The 20123-nt window shown below is 44.7% G+C and overlaps 1 protein-coding gene across 1 annotated transcript in view; it reads right to left on the reverse strand.

The window, feature by feature from the left end:
• KDM5B (lysine demethylase 5B) overlaps positions 1-19727 on the reverse strand; it is a 64805-nt gene extending 45078 nt beyond the window's left edge. The window contains 4 exon segments of the mRNA XM_086630315.1: positions 1345-1515; positions 2408-2530; positions 3844-3921; positions 19514-19727. Of these exon segments, the coding sequence (XP_086486441.1) occupies positions 1345-1515; positions 2408-2530; positions 3844-3921; positions 19514-19651 (510 nt within the window). The 5' untranslated portion in view covers positions 19652-19727.
• Between the last annotated feature and the right edge of the window lie 396 nt (positions 19728-20123).

The following is a 20123-nucleotide window of genomic DNA, read 5'->3' on the forward strand; positions in this document are numbered from 1 at the left end:
ACGAATGTAAACATCAATTGTGTGATAAACACTTGCATGAGTGAGGTTACCTGTTTCACAACCATCAGTTAGATCTTTCCCTGTGCACTCAATTGCACCTCAAAAATACGGAAGCAAAGCAAGGTGTCACAAAACAGATCAGCTACAAAAAAAAAAATAGAATCCACAGTTTTCAGAACTAATAAAATGCAAAGTTTTCAATTAAATGCCTTCAGAAAATGGTGTTGCTATCCACTGCTTAATACAAATGTGTTTGAGGCAAGGTAAAATATTTTTGATACAGCAGTCTTCCTACTACAGTTTTCTTCAACTATATTTTGTTCTCATGCTCCATTCGCAAAATACTCAAACCTACACAAGTTAAATTATTTCTTTCTGAAGGTTTTGCAGAATCTAGTTCTTCTTCACTGAAAAGCAATCAACACTAGCTAAGTAAAAAGCCTTCAATTCCAACACTTCTTGACTTACACTAACTCCCTTCCTCGTTTTGGTAGCTTTAGGTAAACAGCTAGTGTTGATTTCTGTAAATTGGAGACACGCTTGTAACAGGATTAGGGCTTTTATTGCTTAAAAAAGGTCAACACTCCTCTCTTTGAAAGATCACCATGGTAAGAGTGTTTCAAATAAATAAAAATAGACGTTGCAACTGTAATCTATTTGGGTTTTCCAAATAAACAACCACTGCTCTAAAAGAAAAGCCCTATTTTTCATTAGAGATTACGTTGCTTCCAGTCTCAATCAACCCTGAATTCTGTTTTAATGGCCAAACCTAAGCAGGAAGGATGAAGATTTAAACTTGAAAGAAGTCAAAGGCCACACTGTTAACTACACTTCGATATCCATGAAGCATCCTCGAACTTGGGGCATCCTTAGCAAAAGCAAGATGAGTTACTGCCACAAAACTGCCATGGTTTGACATAGTCCCTCAGTCACTCTATGTACAAGCGATACAGATTCATAGCACTCTTGTTCTGCCAGAAATGGACCTATAACCATCTGTGAATATAGTAGCCTTTTGCATTTTACAAAACAGCATTAAAGAAGTCTGAGTGTCCCCTATCATAAGGCTTCTGTAAATTGTAGAGAGAAAATACAAAAAGGTAGTACTCAAAGCAATCAGTAAGAGGTTACCTTGAAGACTATTTATCTATCAAAAAACTTTGCTTTTGATTAAAAGTTTGCCTGAATTGCTTGCATCAACACCACAGATTACATCTTGTCACCTGCATGCCATAAAGCATCCAATGCATTCTTTGGAAATGTTCCATCAATTAAAAACAAACAAACAAACAACAGACTGGCTGCTAAATTAATTGGACTTCAGTTAGCTTCAGTACAGCTTACCAATAGGCTTGCTCCAGACTGGAATAAGTTGTAAGGATAGAGAATGCGCTCATAATGTGCACGGATGTGCGAACCCACGGCTTTGCCAGGAGCAAATCCCATCCTAGTGGCTATTTTGGTCCATTTTCTCTCCTTGCAAACTACATCAAATCCTCCTTCTTCTGCAACTAGCTAAAAAGCAGAAACAAAATGGTCATGCGTTTAATACTAAACTTGTCAACGTTTAAGGAAAGCACTGCCAGCTTAAAAGAAAACACACCACCACAATTGCTATTTTAAACCAGAACAGCATAAATTTGAAACCACAAAAAAACACCCCAAAACCAAAACATGGAAGTTGTTTCAAAGCTGTAACTGGAAGATGTAACATACAACCTATTCAGGAAGAATAAACTTGTTGAACTACTTTACAAACAAGTCAGCACCTATATTAAATGATCAAACAGTAACTCAGCCTACTTTTGAGAATTTGGCTGGCTGCAGTTTGTCACGCAGCCACATGTCACTTTGTATTCCAACATGACTTTTTAGCACAGTACAATCAGTTCTCACTGCAACAAATACTATGAAATAGGCTCAAAAGCAATCAACTGAAAACTAACCCAAACGTAAAGAAACAGAGAGAACACAGCCTTGGGGTCAGTGAATCCCATCCCTTGCTACCCAAACACACAAACTTTTCCAGAAGTTTAACAAGCTTCATAGTAAAACCAATTGGACTTTTTTTTCTCCCATATTTCTAATGGAAAAATGTTTTTCACTGCCGTCACTTTTCAGAAGCTTCCTCCAGTTAAGCCTAGTTTATTCTTGACCAGTTTGTGTCCAAGTTCAACTTTAAAGAAGAGCTGGAAATTTAGTATTATCTCCTATCTCACATGCAAACTCCCACAATACTGTATTTCCTACTATTTTGTCACACTAGCTACGCTGGGTTAAACAGAGTAACCCTTTTTCCAGTTTAGATAGACCCCAAAATCTCCTTTGAACAATTGTGATACCATCCCAGAAACTGAGATAACACAACATATTTTTAGGAAGAGTTTCTCCCTTCTAACAGTCTTACTCTATTAAGCTGAAATAAATCCAAGATCTTCCTCTCCACATGTGGAATTTTCAATGTACATCCTTGAAGCTCCCAAAACTTTGCAATCTGGTCCAGGAAATTCAGCTTTACACGAGTTTGGGCCTGAAAAGGGAAAAAGTAAACTGTACACTAAATGCAGATTAAGCTTTTGTTTTCCAGTGTTTGTAACGTTGCAGCCGCAGTTGCCTGCCTGGCTCTTCCCTCTGCAAGTGCCATTTTCATTTTTCCCTCTCATCATATGCAGAAAAAAAAAATCCATACAGGTGCCACCAGTTTTTCCTCACGTCACTTTTTGTTAACTTTCAATGCATTTAGAAAAGTACTTTCTGAAAACAAACAAGCAATGAGTTATTATTGCTAAAAACTACCTGAACTAGCTGCATTGCTAGGATTTATTACATTAAAAAATGTAATGGTTTATTACAATTTGGTTTACTTGTAATAAACCAAAAATAAACCAGTATTTATGGTTTATTTAAAAAAAAAAAAAATTAAAAGTGTTTTTCTGTTAGCCCTTTTCACTCCCAACTGCATTTGTTTCATTTTTATGAATACAAACCAGGTGGCACAGGGAAAGCCAAACACTCATGTTTGCACAGCAACTCACACAGTAAGATAATTGGACTGTTGCTGTTAAGCAGTAGCTTAGATTTAAAATCTGGCACATTTTATTTTCATTACATTTTCTATTCTTCAGGTAAAAATGGCCATGTCTATACAGACTAGCTTGTTCTTAAAACTCCTGTGAGCTCTGAACCAGCTTGTGTCCACACAAATGTCTCTTAGCACCCAAAGCCAGGTGTTCAAGCCCTTACCCTGGCACTCCACATAACCACATCAGGACTTGAGAGAGCAAGCAGCAGAAGAAGAATCACGCAGGCAAAGAATCACTGTCATTCCAATTTGTACCAAGAGTGAGCTAACCAGGACTCTTCGTCACTCCCTTCTTCTAGTCTAAATTCATGAAAGCAGTGAAAGAAAGTGCTTGCGAACAGCAAACTTCCACCAACTGAATCCAGACTTTGTAACTGTTTCTTCTAAATGGCTTCTTACTTTTAAAGCACTCTCTAAATGTTGCATCTCTTCTACTTTTAAAAGATGCTGTAAATGTGCAAAATGCAGACACAAAACTACAGCACTTAAGAATTTGAGTTTAACCACTTCTAAGCACCTCTGTGTGGAAAAGGCCTGAATTATGTTCCTTTAATGAGCATTAACTTTACTTTTTATGCTTGGTATGGTTTTAATGAGGTTCTGAAACAGATGAATTTCTGTGCTAATTAAAAACTGATGTTCAGAGGTCCTGAGTGCTGTCAGCTGAAGTCAGAGCTCATGGTCAATCCAGTAGAACGAAACACTTCTCAAAAATATTTAAACCTTTTGGAGCAGAAGCAATGCTCAACTTCATAGTTTACCTCTAGTTCATTGAGCCTCTGGATCCTCGGCGTAAAGTGAAGCTTATCGACATCACATGCAAATGGAGGCTGCCAGTCCTGGAAAAAACAGAAGAGCTTCATCAGAGGACCAGGAAAATGAAGGAAAACTTCTCTATGTGTCAGTCAAAAGCCAGGTAAGCCTGAAGAGCATGGAAGAGGTCTCTATGGTTTCCAAACCCTCCTCAGCCCTAAGCAGCACAGCATGTGCCTCTCCAGCACGTGGCAGGACCCCAGCACAGTGGCTGTGCAGCATCTCCCTGCAGGCAAGGGCTGCATCCCACCCTGTCAGCCTCCAGCTTTGGTGAGGTCTGCTTTTATTTCCAAATTACTTCATGTTGAACAAGCCTAGAAAGCAGGAAACAATTAAATATACTAAGTTAGCTTCTGCCAATCCAGTCCACTCCTTAAATATTTCATTGTGCCTTTAAAACAGACAGATGTTGAAACCACAAAACGAAAGACATTTGGGGACTGAGGACCTGTCCTCAAAGATGAGCCTCCAGTCGCATGCTGAGTCAGTCCATCTTCTCCTTATACACGCGGGGTGGCTAAAGGTGTGGCACAAGCTATTTGCCCCAGTCTCACAACAACTGTCACCTGGCCAGGTCCATTCCCAAATAAGAACCGTACGACAGCAGAGGGTTGTGTCTGCCAGATAGCCAGAGAAGAACTCCGTGGGAAGTGCTGCCACCGCACAAGTCAAACCCACCCAGCACTTTAAATGAGAGCAACAGAAACTCAGTTACAACTCTGAGATAGGAATCACTTGCATTAGCTATTTCAGTATTGTTCCCATACAAAACACAGAACAAACTGAAGTAAACCATGATCCAAACCAGAATGCCTGCCGCAACTGGGAAGACTAACATTTGATAGCAGAGACTTTAAATGGTCCTGAAGGACAAATCCAGCAGGTAGCATTCATAAATGCTGGTCTCCAAAACAAACAGCAGCTGCACTAAAAAACAAACAAAAAAACACAGAAAAAAAGCTTATTTTCTTAATTCCTTGTCTGCCAACATGGAGGAACAGCTGGAATACAACCAGTTAAAAAAGATTATCATTACTTTCACAAAATACCTGCAACTAGTAGCATTATTTATAAATACAACCGTAAAGCAATTTTATCTTTTAGATCTCTGACATCTATCGCATGTAGTTGGTTTGGCAATACGTTGCTTCACTAAAGCAAATTAGATTTGATTTAAACTTGACAGTAATTTATTACATACAAAGCTATCTTATTATCACTAATTACAGAATGAAGTTAATGTGTGTGAGAGCTACTGATGGTGGAGTAAGACAAGAGCTTTCTACCAGGAAAAAGAACACTTCCTCAACGTCTGCAAAGTGAATCATAGAATGGTTAGGGTTGAAAGGAACCTCAAAGATCATCTAGTTCCAACCCCCCTGCCATGGGCAGGGACACCCTCCACTACACCAGGTTGCCCAAAGCCTCATCCAGCCTGGCCTTGAACACCTCCAGGGATGGGGCATCCACTTCTCTGGGCAACCTGTTCCACTGCCTCACCACCCTCAATGTAAAGAATTTCTTCCTTATATCCAATCTAAATCTGCCCTCTTTCAGTTTAAATCCATTGCCCCTTGTCCTATCACTACACACCCTTGTAAAAAGTCCCTCTCCAGCTTTCCTGTAGGCCCCCTTTAGGTACTGGAAAGCTGCTATAAGATCACCCCGGAGCCTTCTCTTCTCCAGGCTGAACAGCCTCAACTCTCTCAGCCTGTCTTGATAGCAGAGGTGCTCCACCCCTCTGATCATCTTCGTGGCCCTCCTCTGGACTCGTTCCAGCAGCTCCATGTCCTTCTTGTGTTGGGGACTCCAGAGCTGAACACAGTATTCCAGGTGGGGTCTCACGAGAGCAGAGCAGAGGGGCAGAATCACTTCCCTCGACCTGCTGGCCACGCTCCTTTTGATACAGCCCAGGACACGGTTGGCTTTCTGGGCTGCCAGCGCACATTGCCAGCTCGTGTTGAGCTTCACATCCACCAGCACTCCCAAGTCTTTTTCCACAGGGCTGCTCTCAATCCATTCTCCGCCCAGCCTGTACTTTTGCTTGGGATTGCCCCGACCCACGTGCAGGACCTTGCACGTGGCCTTGTTGAACTTCATGAGGTTCTCACAGGCCCATCTCTCCAGCCTGTCAAGGTCCCTCTGGATGGCATCCCTTCCCTCCAGCGTGTCCACAACACCACACAGCTTGGTGTCATCTGCAAACTTGCTGAGGGTGCACTCGATCCCACCGTCCATGTCTCCAACAAAGATGTTAAATAGCACTGGTCCCAGTACTGACCCCTGAGGAACACCACTCGTCACTGGCCTCCGTGTGGACATTGAACCGTTGACCACAACTCTTTGAGTGTGACCATCCAGCCAATTCCTTATCCACCAAGTGGTCCATCCATCAAGACCATGCCTTTCCAGTTTAGAGACAAGGATGTCGTGTGGGACAGTATCAAACGCTTTGGATAAGTCCAGGTAGATGATGTCAGTTGCTCTTTCCCTATCCATCAATGCTGTAATCTCATCATAGAAGGCCACCAAATTAGTCAGGCAGGATTTGCCCTTAGTGAAGCCATGTTGGTTGTCACCAATCACCTCCTTGTTTTCTATGTGCCTTAGCATAGTTGCCAGGAGGATCTGCTCCATGATCTTGCCGGAGCAAGTAGTAAAAGCAAGAAGTAAAAGCAAGAACTAAAAGCAAGAACTAAAAGCAAGAACTAAAAGCAAGAAGTAAAGCAACTTAAATAAGGTCCGCATCACAAGTAGGAATATTTGTTATTTTAGCAGACATGCTAAACTAACTAGTGTCAAACACAGCCATAGAGGATTTGCAGAGCAATTGTCTTACATACAAACATCCAGGCTCAATTCTACATTATCACAACCCCATCCTAGCACTACTGCAAGCCCAAAGCAGAACTAAGTACTTCCACAACTAGAGAGAAGAGACGAAAGAGTCAACAAGAGCGCAGAAAGCCTGAAGAGCTAAGAGGGATGCAAATCTATGCATTTTATCAAACACACGTTGACTAATCCACACCTCTAAATTAACAATGAGAGAGAAGTTTTATGATCCTACAAGGCATTTTCAGTACATCAAAACTTGGCAGAGCCAGGTTGAAATTAAAATCTGAACTGGAAATTAGATGACAATAGAGAGGGGTGGTCAGGATGACAAATTATCAAGAGAATGGTCAATCCTCAACCAGTGAAACACGCTTCTCAATAATTTTTTTTTTTTCTTTCAACCACAAGACTAGGACTGGTGTCCAATGGCATGATGTTCTTAAACAACTACATTAAAATTAACCCTACATTTTTGGTTGCCAGAACACCAAATGCAATGAAAAATTGCAAGTCTGACGAAGAAAACCTTTGACATTCTTTTGTAATCTCCCAATATCTCATGGCCCCCAAAGTGTAAGATGAGAAACATGACTGGGAACATTTAGGGCAAGATTTGAAGTGTCATACTTCAACACAGGAAATCTGACATTCAAGCTGAACCGAATAGTTAGGCATAAGTCTGGAGCTTGCTCCATACATGAAGACAGAAGACAGGCAACTAAATCAGGAGAGAGCACATAGTCGTCACGACGCACAGAACACCCATGGGACAATCTAGGGACCAAATTAAACTGTCAAAGGGAGAGGTGTAAGACCCTAAGCACTTTGCTTAGACTGAGAAAGTAAATGAAAACAAAAGAGGCACGAGCTGACTGACTGCTTAGCCAAGCAATAAGCTAAGGCTGTCTCCAGGTGGGCCATGCATTACTCTAAAACAGGATCCTGTAATAAGGATCTGCAGAGGACATGAAACAGGAATAAAAAGAACAGCAGCAAGAATTCAGCTCACACAGGCAATGACGCTACCTCTAACGCTGTCACTGACCCTGATGCTGTGCTTCAAGGCTATCGCTTACAGCCAAAGCACTGGCAGACCCTCAGTAAAGCTGAAGAAGGAAGAGGAAAACACAGGAGACTCTTCTGGTTGGGCCACACGTCCCCTGGCACGGAGTCTGCTGCTCTGGGGAGCAGCCCAGAGGAAAGCCTGTGTGCCCTGGGGCACAACAGGAAGAACAGGATTCCTACCTACCCACACAAGGGTCCCCAGGACAGATACAGACTTAGGGCTCACTGCTAAAAGCAGTCTGTCTTCAGACAGGAGAGAAACAAGTTTGTTCCCTCTGCTAATGAAAGCAAATGCAGACGTTTTTGTGCATTATCTTACAGAAACACCTCATTCACAACATGGCATACCAAAACATACTACTCAGAATTAGCCGATAAGCTCCACACATCTCCTATTTATTACTGACTGGCATACGTTTTGGGAAACTCTCCTTTTTGGCCAAAGACGCTTGCTCTAGCAAAGCACTAGTTACCTGGTTCATCGGAAAAAGTAACACGACTCCAAACAACACAAACTTCCACAACAGGTATTTTCTACACCTTGCAGTTTAAGTTTAATGATACTGAATGAACAATACACACACCAGAACACTTTGATGGTACATCAGCTGTTTTACAAAGAGAAGCTTTGGAAACTCGATCTATTCAATGCAGGACTTCCAGGATATGGCTTTTCAGTCTCTCAGGCAGATGGGTCCATTAACTAGAAAAAAAATTAACAGCCTTAAAAGTGTTTAACTTTTAGCAAGGAGAAAGTCATTGCAAGAACTTCTGTTGAGATACAGTAAATTGGCTTAATGAGAAATAACACTGGATTTATTCTGGCTTTTGACATTTTTAAGCAGCTACTAAAGCTGAGAGAAATGTATGCTATGTATTATATAATAGGTCATATTAGATCATTATAAAAAGACTTCTGACTACTGCACATCCCATTTATCACAAACTGTTTCACATGACATTAGTCACAGTTACAGACAGAGAGCCATTCACCATCTGGAGAAATTTACAGCAGGTGTAGTAAACAGACAATCCTGACTATCATTGATTCATTTTAAAGTGACAACAGCTCATTCTGAAGCATCTGAACTACAAGTTGATATAACCCATGAGAGTAATATTTATCATCTCATATTACAGGGTATGGCAAGTTGCCCAATTCCTAAGCAAGATGCTTTCAACCCTTCTTTAGTAAGTGTATCACCTAGTCAACCAAAAGCTTGTACACACTTTGAAGCACAACTTACAATAAATGCAACGCTCACTAGAAGGAGTACTGAGACGTGTCTGACAGCAATGCCTTCGGGCACCTCGGGAACACCGCCGCACCACCAGAGGCAGCTCTCGCGGCAAGGCTGACGCGAACCCGACGGCCCGCAAACGGGCCTGGCTGCGAGAGGAGAGCCCGGGCACACCAACTCGGCGGGCACACCAACTAACTCCGCGGGCACACCAACCAACTCCGCGGGCACACCAACCAACTCCGCGGGCACACCAACCAACTCCGCGGGCACACCAACCAACTCCGCGGGCACACCAACTAACTCCGCGGGCACACCAACTAACTCCGCGGGCACACCAACTAACTCCGCGGGCACTCCGCGGGCACACCAACCAACTCCACGGGCACACCAACTAACTCCGCGGGCACACCAACTAACTCCGCGGGCACACCAACTAACTCCGCGGGCACACCAACCAACTCCGCGGGCACACCAACTAACTCCGCGGGCACACCAACCAACTCCGCGGGCACACCAACTAACTCCGCGGGCACACCAACTAACTCCGCGGGCACACCAACTAACTCCGCGGGCACTCCGCGGGCACACCAACCAACTCCACGGGCACACCAACCAACTCCGCGGGCACACCAACCAACTCCGCGGGCACACCAACTAACTCCGCGGGCACACCAACTAACTCCGCGGGCACACCAACTAACTCCGCGGGCACACCAACTAACTCCGCGGGCACACCAACTCACTCCGCGGGCACACCAACTCACTCCGCGGGCACACCAACTCACTCCGCGGGCACACCAACTCACTCCGCGGGCACACCAACTCACTCCGCGGGCACACCAACTAACTCCACGGGCACACCAACTAACTCCACGGGCACACCAACTAACTCCGCGGGCACACCAACTAACTCCGCGGGCACACCAACTAACTCCGCGGGCACACCAACTAACTCCACGGGCACACCAACTAACTCCGCGGGCACACCAACTAACTCCGCGGGCACACCAACCAACTCCGCGGGCACACCAACTAACTCCGCGGGCACACCAACCAACTCCGCGGGCACACCAACTAACTCCGCGGGCACACCAACCAACTCCGCGGGCACACCAACCAACTCCGCGGGCACACCAACTAACTCCACGTGCACACCAACTAACTCCGCGGGCACACCAACTCACTCCGCGGGCACACCAACTCACTCCGCGGGCACACCAACTAACTCCGCGGGCACACCAACTAACTCCACGGGCACACCAACTAACTCCGCGGGCACACCAACTAACTCCGCGGGCACACCAACTAACTCCGCGGGCACACCAACTCACTCCGCGGGCACACCAACTCACTCCGCGGGCACACCAACTCACTCCGCGGGCACACCAACTCACTCCACGGGCACACCAACTAACTCCACGGGCACACCAACTAACTCCACGGGCACACCAACTCACTCCACGGGCACACCAACTCACTCCACGGGCACACCAACTCACTCCACGGGCACACCAACTAACTCCACGGGCACACCAACTCCGCGGGCACACCAACTAACTCCACGGGCACACCAACTAACTCCACGGGCACACCAACTCCACGGGCACACCAACTAACTCCACGGGCACACCAACTCCACGGGCACACCTCCCTCCAGTCTGTGTCCCAGAGACCTGTGAGACCAGCCACTCCCATCCGGTGTGCACTTGCAAGGTCCTCAAAAGCAACTGGCCTGGATTTCCCCCTTTCTTAAAAAAAAAAAACACAAAACAAGTTCAAAAAGATCTATTTAAGTCTCTTTCAACAACTACACTAAACACTAAGATTAAGGATACGCAAAAAAACCCCAAGAAAACCAGAATTTAAAAAAAAATCAGGAGGTTTTACACCACCCAGACTCTTCGTCTGAAATGACTTTGTTACTTTCTGTTGTCCATGCATGACTGTTAGAAGCTTGCAAGACAAAATCATTTACCTACATCAGTGTGCATTTGTTAACCAGACCTAGTAGAATAAACCTGAATACAAATCCATGCCAAAAAATGAGACTGGCATCAAAATTTCAAATTTTTCTATAAACTTTATAGACAAATCTAACTGTGCAGAAGGCATACTCTAAGAATCACAGTAATATTTCAAGTAGTAATGCAAACCACAAATGGTCAGAAGAACTACTTCTATACTATTTCTGCATTTCTCTTGCCAGATTCATCGCTAGAGAGATTGCAGGCTTCATATAATTTCAGCTGGTAAACCTTGCACCTCATTCAAACTCACTATCTAATTAAAATTTAACCACCCCCTTGAATTCAAGTGAACAAGAAATTACCACTGTCACCAGTAAGCTGTTCTACAAGTTAGTTAGCTTCTACTTTTCTTTTTCCCCGTATCCCCATCTCATTTTTAACCAAATATCTTGTTTGCTTACTGTCCAAGAAGCTATTCATGAATGTTTCCTGGAAGCAATGTTTCAAGACATTTTTCAATAAACAAATACATTTTTTCTTCTCTTCAGGACCAGCTTTCCAGCTGCGCAAATGAAAATTTTCCTCGGGCTTTTTTCTGAAACCTCTCCTATTTTTTCATCATCTTTTGAAAACCACAAATAGCATTCTAGTTGCAATCTCCCCAATGTCACACACAAAAAAAAGACATCACTTTCATGATTTTGCTAGACAGTGTCTCATAGTAAGATCCAAAATAATAAATTAGCAATTCTTGCCAGCAAAACACATTCATTCATTTAACTATAGCAATTCACTGCTTCCCAGGATGCCCATCCTGCGAGCATGACCTACATTCTTTGTTCCCAGATCTATGATCTTGCCCTTGCAAAGGTGTTACGTGATTGCCGTCTCTGAGAGGGAAGGAGCTGCCTCAGTGACTCAGGAGGTCCCCTTCAGACTCATGGTTTTATGACTACATTAAAAACACACTCCGAAGAAACTCAGATGGCAGAATCTATGTAAAACTGATGTGCACCACCATTTATCACCCCAGCGTTGTCAGTGGGTCATCCACAAAGTTTCCTTTTGAACAGGAACTAATCCCTCTCTGACCCTGTTAAAAGGCTAACATTAGTTGGTAACTCACATCATCAGCTAACCTAATTTGCAGTGACACGGTCCTTGCTTGATCATTTTGAGTACAGGTGACTTTTCCACCAAAAACACTGAATTCCTCCTTGCTAAGAAGGGACTTCAGGTGCAGTAACATGGCGTACACACAGAACTCCTCAATTATGTAAGCTTGGTGGAATATTTCTCATTTGACACAAAATCGGGCTCTGTTAGGTATTGCAGACTAGCGAAGGAGAATAAACGCAACCACAAATCCTTCACTCCGAGAACCACAGCCAGGCAAGCTTGCAGTGGGAACCATCTCTCTAGACGCCAGTGTTTCTGTGCCAGCTCCAAGCTTGGAGAGAAATAAAAGCTCAGGTAAACTGGAAATGATTCTCAAGCATCAGAGCCAGCTGCTCTTTGGGACCTGAAGGCAGAGGAAAGAAACTATACATAGAGTTTGAAAATTAACACAAAATAGGTAGCAGGGTTTACATACAGGAGATACCAGTTTTCTCTCCATGAAGGCAACTGCACGCAAGCAACAGATACAGAGGCTCTGGCAGCACCAGCCAAGGAAATGCAACGTACCAGCAGCACCACACAAACAGCTGGAGATGCATGGGGTGTCAGGGTCAGTGCCCTGACAGCGAATCCAAGATCCCCGATCCGCTTCAAAGGCATTGACCTAGACCTAGAAGCAGAGCATCCATCAGCACTCTGCTGTCAGCAACGAAGGGCATCAGGCCCCAAGAGCAACTGTCACCTTCACTCAAGACACAGTATGTTGTAGAAGGACTTTCTGTCTGATCCCACAGTACGCTCCCAGAGGACATCCAAACGGTGAGCGGCACGGACAGTGCAGATGACCGTTTCTGGAGTTCTCCCATCACAAGCCTTTGGAGACAGTCTGTGCCCTCTATGGATCTGTACCAACAGCTTTCAAAACCTGGATTTTAATCTCAACATAACTCAGATTAAGAAAAGATCTGAATTTAACAGCCATCCCAGAAGAGAAGCAGATCAGCTACAGACAACGCTGCTGGCTCTGTCCATCGGCAGCCGCAGAGCCTCAGCTGACCAGGGCTCTGCGTGGAGATTCCTCTGTGGCTTCAGCCGCTGCAACAGCAACTGTCTGCAACCCCAGCTACCGATAACACTCTCCATTCAAGCTGCTCAGATTCACTTGTAAAGCATCTACTTTCAGTGAAAAGCAATTTACCCAGACACATAAAAGGGTGGCAGGTTGTATGATCCCAGAAGTTCTTCCTGGCTTTTAAAAACTCAACCTGGTCTCCAGAACATGTGCACAGCACTCCCCTCCAGCAGTTCCCACATACAACCCAGTAATGTGGGCTTGAGAGAGAGCACATCCTAATGGATATGCAGGCATAAATTAGTTCCATTCACTGGCAGTTTTAATTTCAATGCTGCAGAAGGGAGTTGTGTTTAGTTTGAAACTCTAATTTCAGCTTTTAGCTAATTCACACAGTTTATCTCAAGTCAAACAAACAAAAAACTACAAAAACTCCCCAAACTTGCTGCTACTATTGCCCCATATAGAGAGCTCCAGACTAAATTGTTTCATCTTAAATTTTCAATGAGCTTAACAGAGAAAGTGTTGAAAACCCCTCACTGGAAGAGACTGAGTCAAGGACAGGACATTCTCATCATCCTTTAAACAAACTCCAACGTTTCAGAGTTTAAAGTGCAGAAACCATACCACTGGTGACCACAACAGCGCTGCACATGGCAGCTGCCATTAGTAAAAGAATACTCCTTTTTCATACCTTCCTGATAATTAAATATCAGAGAAAACCAGTAAATAACCTGCTCTGAACTTACTTAATTTCACCATATGACCCCTGTATTCAACACAGTGAATTCTTCATTTAAAGAAAAAAATTTCCTAATAAGTTTCGGTGACTGACCAATTTTTCTTTGCAAGAATTTGACAGCATGTCAACAGGAACCTCAGCAGTAAAACATTTCCTCCCCCAACAGTGCCCATTCTTGACCCCAAAGTGCCAGAAAGGGGCAAATCCACCACCACTCTGGCTTTTTTCCTAATGTTTTTACCTTTCACAGGTCAAAATGCATGCCTGAACTTGGCTTGTGCCGAACAGGAATCAGCAGCTCAAGCGCTTCTCATCGAGACTGACAAGTGACGCAGTACCTATTATTTTCTCCCTATGAAGCTCACTTACATATTTTAATTGAGTTCTCTCTGTTTTCTTTTTGATAAAATCAACTGACTGAGCCTCTGTATATTACCAAATCAGAGGGATCATCACAATCAACTTCCTGTTTAGGACAAAGTATAACAATTCTCTGCATTAATTCCTGTTTTAGCAGTGGTATGTTTTACAGCTCCAGCACCAGGAGATCACCAGAGCCCTCAACAAAGTTGCTTCAAAAGCGAACTGGGTTTAGTCCACAGTTTAATGAAGGATTTTTGGTTTGTTTTGTGTTTTTCTTTTTATCCCTAAAAATGACAATAAATCAAGTAAACAGATGAATGAGAAGCCTGAACAGACGTAGTTCAAATTAATGCTGCTCCTCGAAACACATCCCTGGAGCCGCAGCTTCAGTTCTCAGAAACCCTGTGCCTTTAGGTTTCACCACTCAAGCTTGTTCAAGGTTAAATTTTTCAAAATTCATTCTTTCCCATGCAGAACTTTATTCACACTTCTCTGTACTCTCTCTAGTTGTCAAATCTTTTTAAAATCCTCAAACGAGCGCAGTATTCTAAATGCAGTATTTTCTACTCTCATGCTACCACAGAGGTAAAATAATTCAATTTTTTACTGAGAAACTCAAAAGCTGCATTCCCTGGTTTAGTGGAAGCATTCATTCTACCATTGCACAGGTTTCCACCAGGATCCACAGTTCTTTTTCTACAATATTCCCTCCTCTAAGACTGTGCTATGTTATTGTGTTCCTAAACGTAAAACTTCACACTGAGTCCCACTTACACGATGACTGTTTCATAACGTCCATTGTTTACTAGGCAATTGGGATCCTCTATAACAACGTACTGTTCACTATAAACCTGTGATCTACATGGCACAATTTCTTTTCTTCTAGACTTTTAAGGAAAACTAGATACCCTTGGCTTGAGGTGTTGAAAGACCATTAGAAACGTATCCTTCATTACAAATTCTCTTTAACAGGTGAAATAATTTGTGATTCCTTCAGTATGGTATCAATTTTGCACAATAACAATTATTATAATTGGAATACTGCAACACACTAAGTTAAATTTTTAGATCTCAGATCATGACAACACAACTGACTTAACCAAATACAGAGTCTCATAGAAAACAATCAAACTAATTTGACATCGGTTTTCATACAATTGTATTTCATACTTTTCAAGTTCCTATGCAGGATGGTATCAGTCATTCTTCTACCCTGTAGCAAGATATGGTCAACAACTCTTGCACTCACAAAGAATTTAAGCCCATAAGGAAATTAATTTTTCCTGCCCTCCTGAAAGTTTCCCAGTATTCCAGCATTTACTGAAAAATGCCAGTCACTAATTCAGAGAAATCCAGCATCAATTACTTCAGGATTTCAGATACATTAATACAGACTTTCTAATCTTAAATGCTTAGTTTTATCACGGCAGACTTAAGGTTACTTGGAGGCCTTAACTCTATTTCTTCATATTCACACTATTTAAAGCAATGAAATTTAGCCTGAATTTTCTCAATTTTCATGTTTGGCCATGGAAAAATTATGGTGTTTCTAGTATATTGTACAATATATTGAAACAGATTAATATGGTAAGTAAGGCTTAAGTAATTGCTATTAGCTATTTCTTCATGGCAGCAAAACAACTACACAAGTTAGTGTGGAAGTGGAACAACAAGTCCATTCTCAAGGAAACACTTGAAGAAACAGTATCATATGCTCTACATTTTACCTTTTATTCTTGGAGCTAGACTTCAAATTTGTTAGACTATTTGCTTTCATTAATTACTAGTAACTACTTACTTCAAATAACAATGATATTATGCTCAAGCAATACTTCATTTCATGCCTCTAAATGCCTCCAGTAATTTGCAGAGCTATCATAAAATCCTCCATAATGTAAAGCAAGCACTTGACATGCCAAGTTTTGGAATAAACCACTATTCCAGACTACTGTTTAATAAAGAAATCCTACGAGGATGTTTTCAGTTCATAGAAGAAAATTCCAACTACAAAACAGCATGTGATGGACTGCAAAAAAGTTGTACACCATTCACTTTTCTGCATCTAGCTCCCCACCTTCAGTTCAGCAGCAGAGTGGAAGTATCGCTGATTTACATAGCACGTTACCTACCAGAAGCAACGACCACTGGTAAAGCCCTGTATCTCATCTGAAGACTGCTACCAACAGGACTGTCTACTTATGCTCAAGACTGTTAAAAAAAGCCTTCGCTTTGCTGTTCCATACAAAACGGTGTCAGTGAATATGGTTATTGTTGCACCCTCTACAAGACATTGCAGTATCCCAGAATCACCCAAATAAGAGCAAAACTAAATCAGTGATGACTGGAACAAACTGAACTGCAACGAAGATGAAGAAAGCTTCTTTTGAGTGCTCAGCTGCAAACTGCTATGCAGAAATTACAACTCCTGTTATATTCCTGGATGTTTTTTCATCTTATGAACATGCAACCATCACCCAGAATCCGTTATCTTCCACCCAGAAGTCTACGGTACATCAGATGCCTCGATAACCCCCTCACAAAACAGTTCACTCTCCTCAAAACCTGCCACACAAAAGGAGCCACCACAGATGTGGTTTTCTCCAAGGCTACCCAGTGCCCAGCTAATGACAGCAGAAAGGTACCAGAGAAAAAGATGACCCTGGTCCTTCAGAGAACAGGGAGCTCTCCTCTTCACAGTCTGGTGCTGAAAATCAGAGCTAGCTTAGGAGTAAGCACTTCTTCATGATCAAATTGTTAAGCTACAATTGGGTACCACCAGTCTCACACACCATTATTCGATGTTGCAGTTCAGACACAAAAGCACAAATTTGTCTGCTGATAATTATCCAGCAGAGGTTAAGCTAAAATAATGCAAGTCTAGCAATCGAATTTTTAATTCCTTTTTCAGCACAGATCTTGACAGTTCATGGTGCTGCCTATGCGTACGTAACCAGATTAAGGACACAGGCAAAAGCTTCACTTGAACTCATGAAGATTTCACACCTCAGCTGTTGTTAAACAGTGCATTCTGTTGGAACATACATAATTTTGTCAAAAGGTCGGTATAGTTTGTAGCTCATGGTATTATAAATCACCTGATTACAGAGAAAAGAACAATAACTCAATTGTGGCTCCTGTTTTCTGGAAGGCCAGGAACTACGTCAACTCCCAGGCTTTTTCTGGTAGATTTGGAAGGGCTCCCTCTATGCTCTAGGCTGGTGAATGAACAACTGCTTGCACAAGTCATCCAAGCAATCATCTAGGGTAGGTAAGAGCCATGGTAGCCAAGCTCTCATGAAAGCCAGGCTCCATGCAACTATTAGGTGTTCAGCCCTCAGCAGCTCCAACTGTTTTCATCCTGCTTCTAAACATGTTCAGTGAAACACATGATTATAAACACAGACAGGTATTAGCTCTTTAGTAAGTGAGGATCAGAGTATGCTGAAAATGCAGTTGAAATAAGTAATTCATTCCTTAGGAGAGATATTCATTTATGAGTCTCTAACAGATAATACACCTTACAAGAAGCCTTTATTACAGGGTTTTGGCTTTTTACACAAGCAGCCAAAAAACACAGATGAAATTTTTTAAAACAAACTACAACTGAAAACATCTTCACAAAAAATCTGTTCTGCTCACAGTTGCTGAAATACCGTTCGTAATATACAACCCAAAAGGATTGTTCTACTAAAAAATATTACATAAGTTCAATGTTGACTGTATAATGAAAACCATTTTATCCCCTCAACTATGTAAGCCTTTGGCTACACTGCATGAAAAGGGGCACCGGCATATTCTACCTAGGTATAAATGCAAGAGTGTTCTCGTGTGTGTTCATACCACTGCAAACTCAGACTCTTCCAGGGAAGAGACACATCTTCTTCTCTGATGAGATTCACATTATTCAATCTGTTAAAAACGTTTCTATCATTTCAGACAGTAATTCAGAGTTACTTCTATTTTAATTCGGAAGGAAAAGGATGATTGCCAACAGGAATCCCAACAATGATCAATACATGAAACTGAGAAGCATTTGTTTCTGAACATTATTTCTTTGAACTCAAAAGTCTCACCCACAAAACTGAAGTCTGCAGAAATGTTCTGTCAGCTTCACCTTCTGCATGAGATTTAAGGCTCTCAGCTGCTGTTTAGCGTTCTAGCTGTTGCTGTCATGTTAACTACCTCAAGCCAACTGCAGCACCCCAGACTTCTACCACCCTCCAGAGCAATTCACTCAAAATAAAGGTGAATCACATGCTTGTTAACTAGATTGTTACTCTAAGAAGCCCCTCTCCTCACCAGTGCGGTTGTTTATCCCTTTAAACAAACTAAGAATTACGACTACACAACCTATGGTTCTAAGATCTTTGCAGCACTTCTCAGTAAATTGAGTAGACCAACAAAAGGAAATCAGAATTCACACCCCAGTTTTGAGCTTACTACACCATCGGTGGAGAGGACGATAATGAAGATGAAGGCTTATTACTCTCCCCACTGTGTACTGCACTCTAAAATGGTGGCCATGTCTGTCTAGGATTCAGCTCGCAAAGCCACCAGCCAAACTCTCAGCTGCGGAGTTTGGTGCTGTTCAACTTGAGGAAACAGCTACCCGTGTCCAAACGCACCCGGACCAGGGGCAGGGCCGGCGGAAGGCCGCGGCGGAGCGGCCCCCGCAGCCCCCAGCACCACAATGCCAACATGGAGGGCAGCACCCAGGCAGCTGCCTCCTCTGGGGCTCGGCACGGGCCCCGCTCGCCGCCAGCGCCCGCTGCAGCCGCGGGGGCCCGGCCGACTTGTAACTTCGGGGGGCCGCGCAGCGGGGCCGGAAGAGCGGCCGAGCCCCGCGAGGCGGGGAGGGCGGCGCGGCCGCAGCAGCCGCTCGTAACCGGCGTCGGCTCCGGCCACTTTCCTGCCGGGCAACTCCGGCACTTGGGAGCGACTTAGACGGGCGGGCGGGGACGGGCGGGCGCGCCGTAAGTCGCCTCCAGCCCCTCGCCCCCGGCCCGGGCGCGCTGAAACTTCACGGCGGCGGAGGGGGCGGCCCCGCCTGCCCTCCCCGGCCGGCCCCACCTGCCCGGGGGTCACCTGCGCGCCCGAGGGAAGCGGAGCGGCCACCGGCGTGAGGGGGCAGAAGGGGCGGGTGGTCGCCAGTGCGGGCCAGGCCACCACACAAAGGCCGTTCCCCGGCGGCGCCATGCGGGCACTCACCGGCGGCGGCCGCACCTTGCAGATGCCGGTCTGCTCGGCGATGGGCCGGATCTTGTGGATGAAGGCGAAGGGGTCGGCGAACTCCTCCCAGCTGGGCTCGAAGACGGGGCACTCAGGAGGGGGCAGGAACTCGGCCATGGCCCGGGCCAGGGGCCGCTCTCCGCCGCCGCTCCGAACAATCCTCCAACAGCCGCTGGGCCGCTGAGCGCCGCTGGAACGGGACGTGCGCCTCCGCCGGGAGGGGGGAGTGTGTGTGTGTGTGTGTGTGGTGGGGGGGGGGGGACAAACAGTCTGAGAGTGAGAGAAAAAGAGTCCGCCCCGGCCTGGGCGGGGGGAGGGGGCGGTGGCCGCCCCGCCCTGTCACGCGCCTTTGTGAGGGGGCGTCGGGGCTGGACCCCAGGGAGGGCCCGGTACCACCGGGGCAGCGCGCTCTCGTCTGCCCGCTGGCCGCTGGCGGGGGCGGGGCGAAGAGCCGGCCACAGTTCCCCTCGCCACGGGCCACTGCCCGGCCTGGTCAGCGCGAAGCCACTCCAGGCCCTGTCCCGAGCTCGGGTCGTTACCCGCCGCCGGGCTCAGCGCTCAGGGACGGGCGGCCCCGAACGCACCGCTC

This window comes from Tauraco erythrolophus (genome assembly GCF_009769465.1).
Source record: "Tauraco erythrolophus isolate bTauEry1 chromosome 27 unlocalized genomic scaffold, bTauEry1.pri scaffold_49_arrow_ctg1, whole genome shotgun sequence".
NCBI classification, from domain to species: domain Eukaryota; kingdom Metazoa; phylum Chordata; class Aves; order Musophagiformes; family Musophagidae; genus Tauraco; species Tauraco erythrolophus.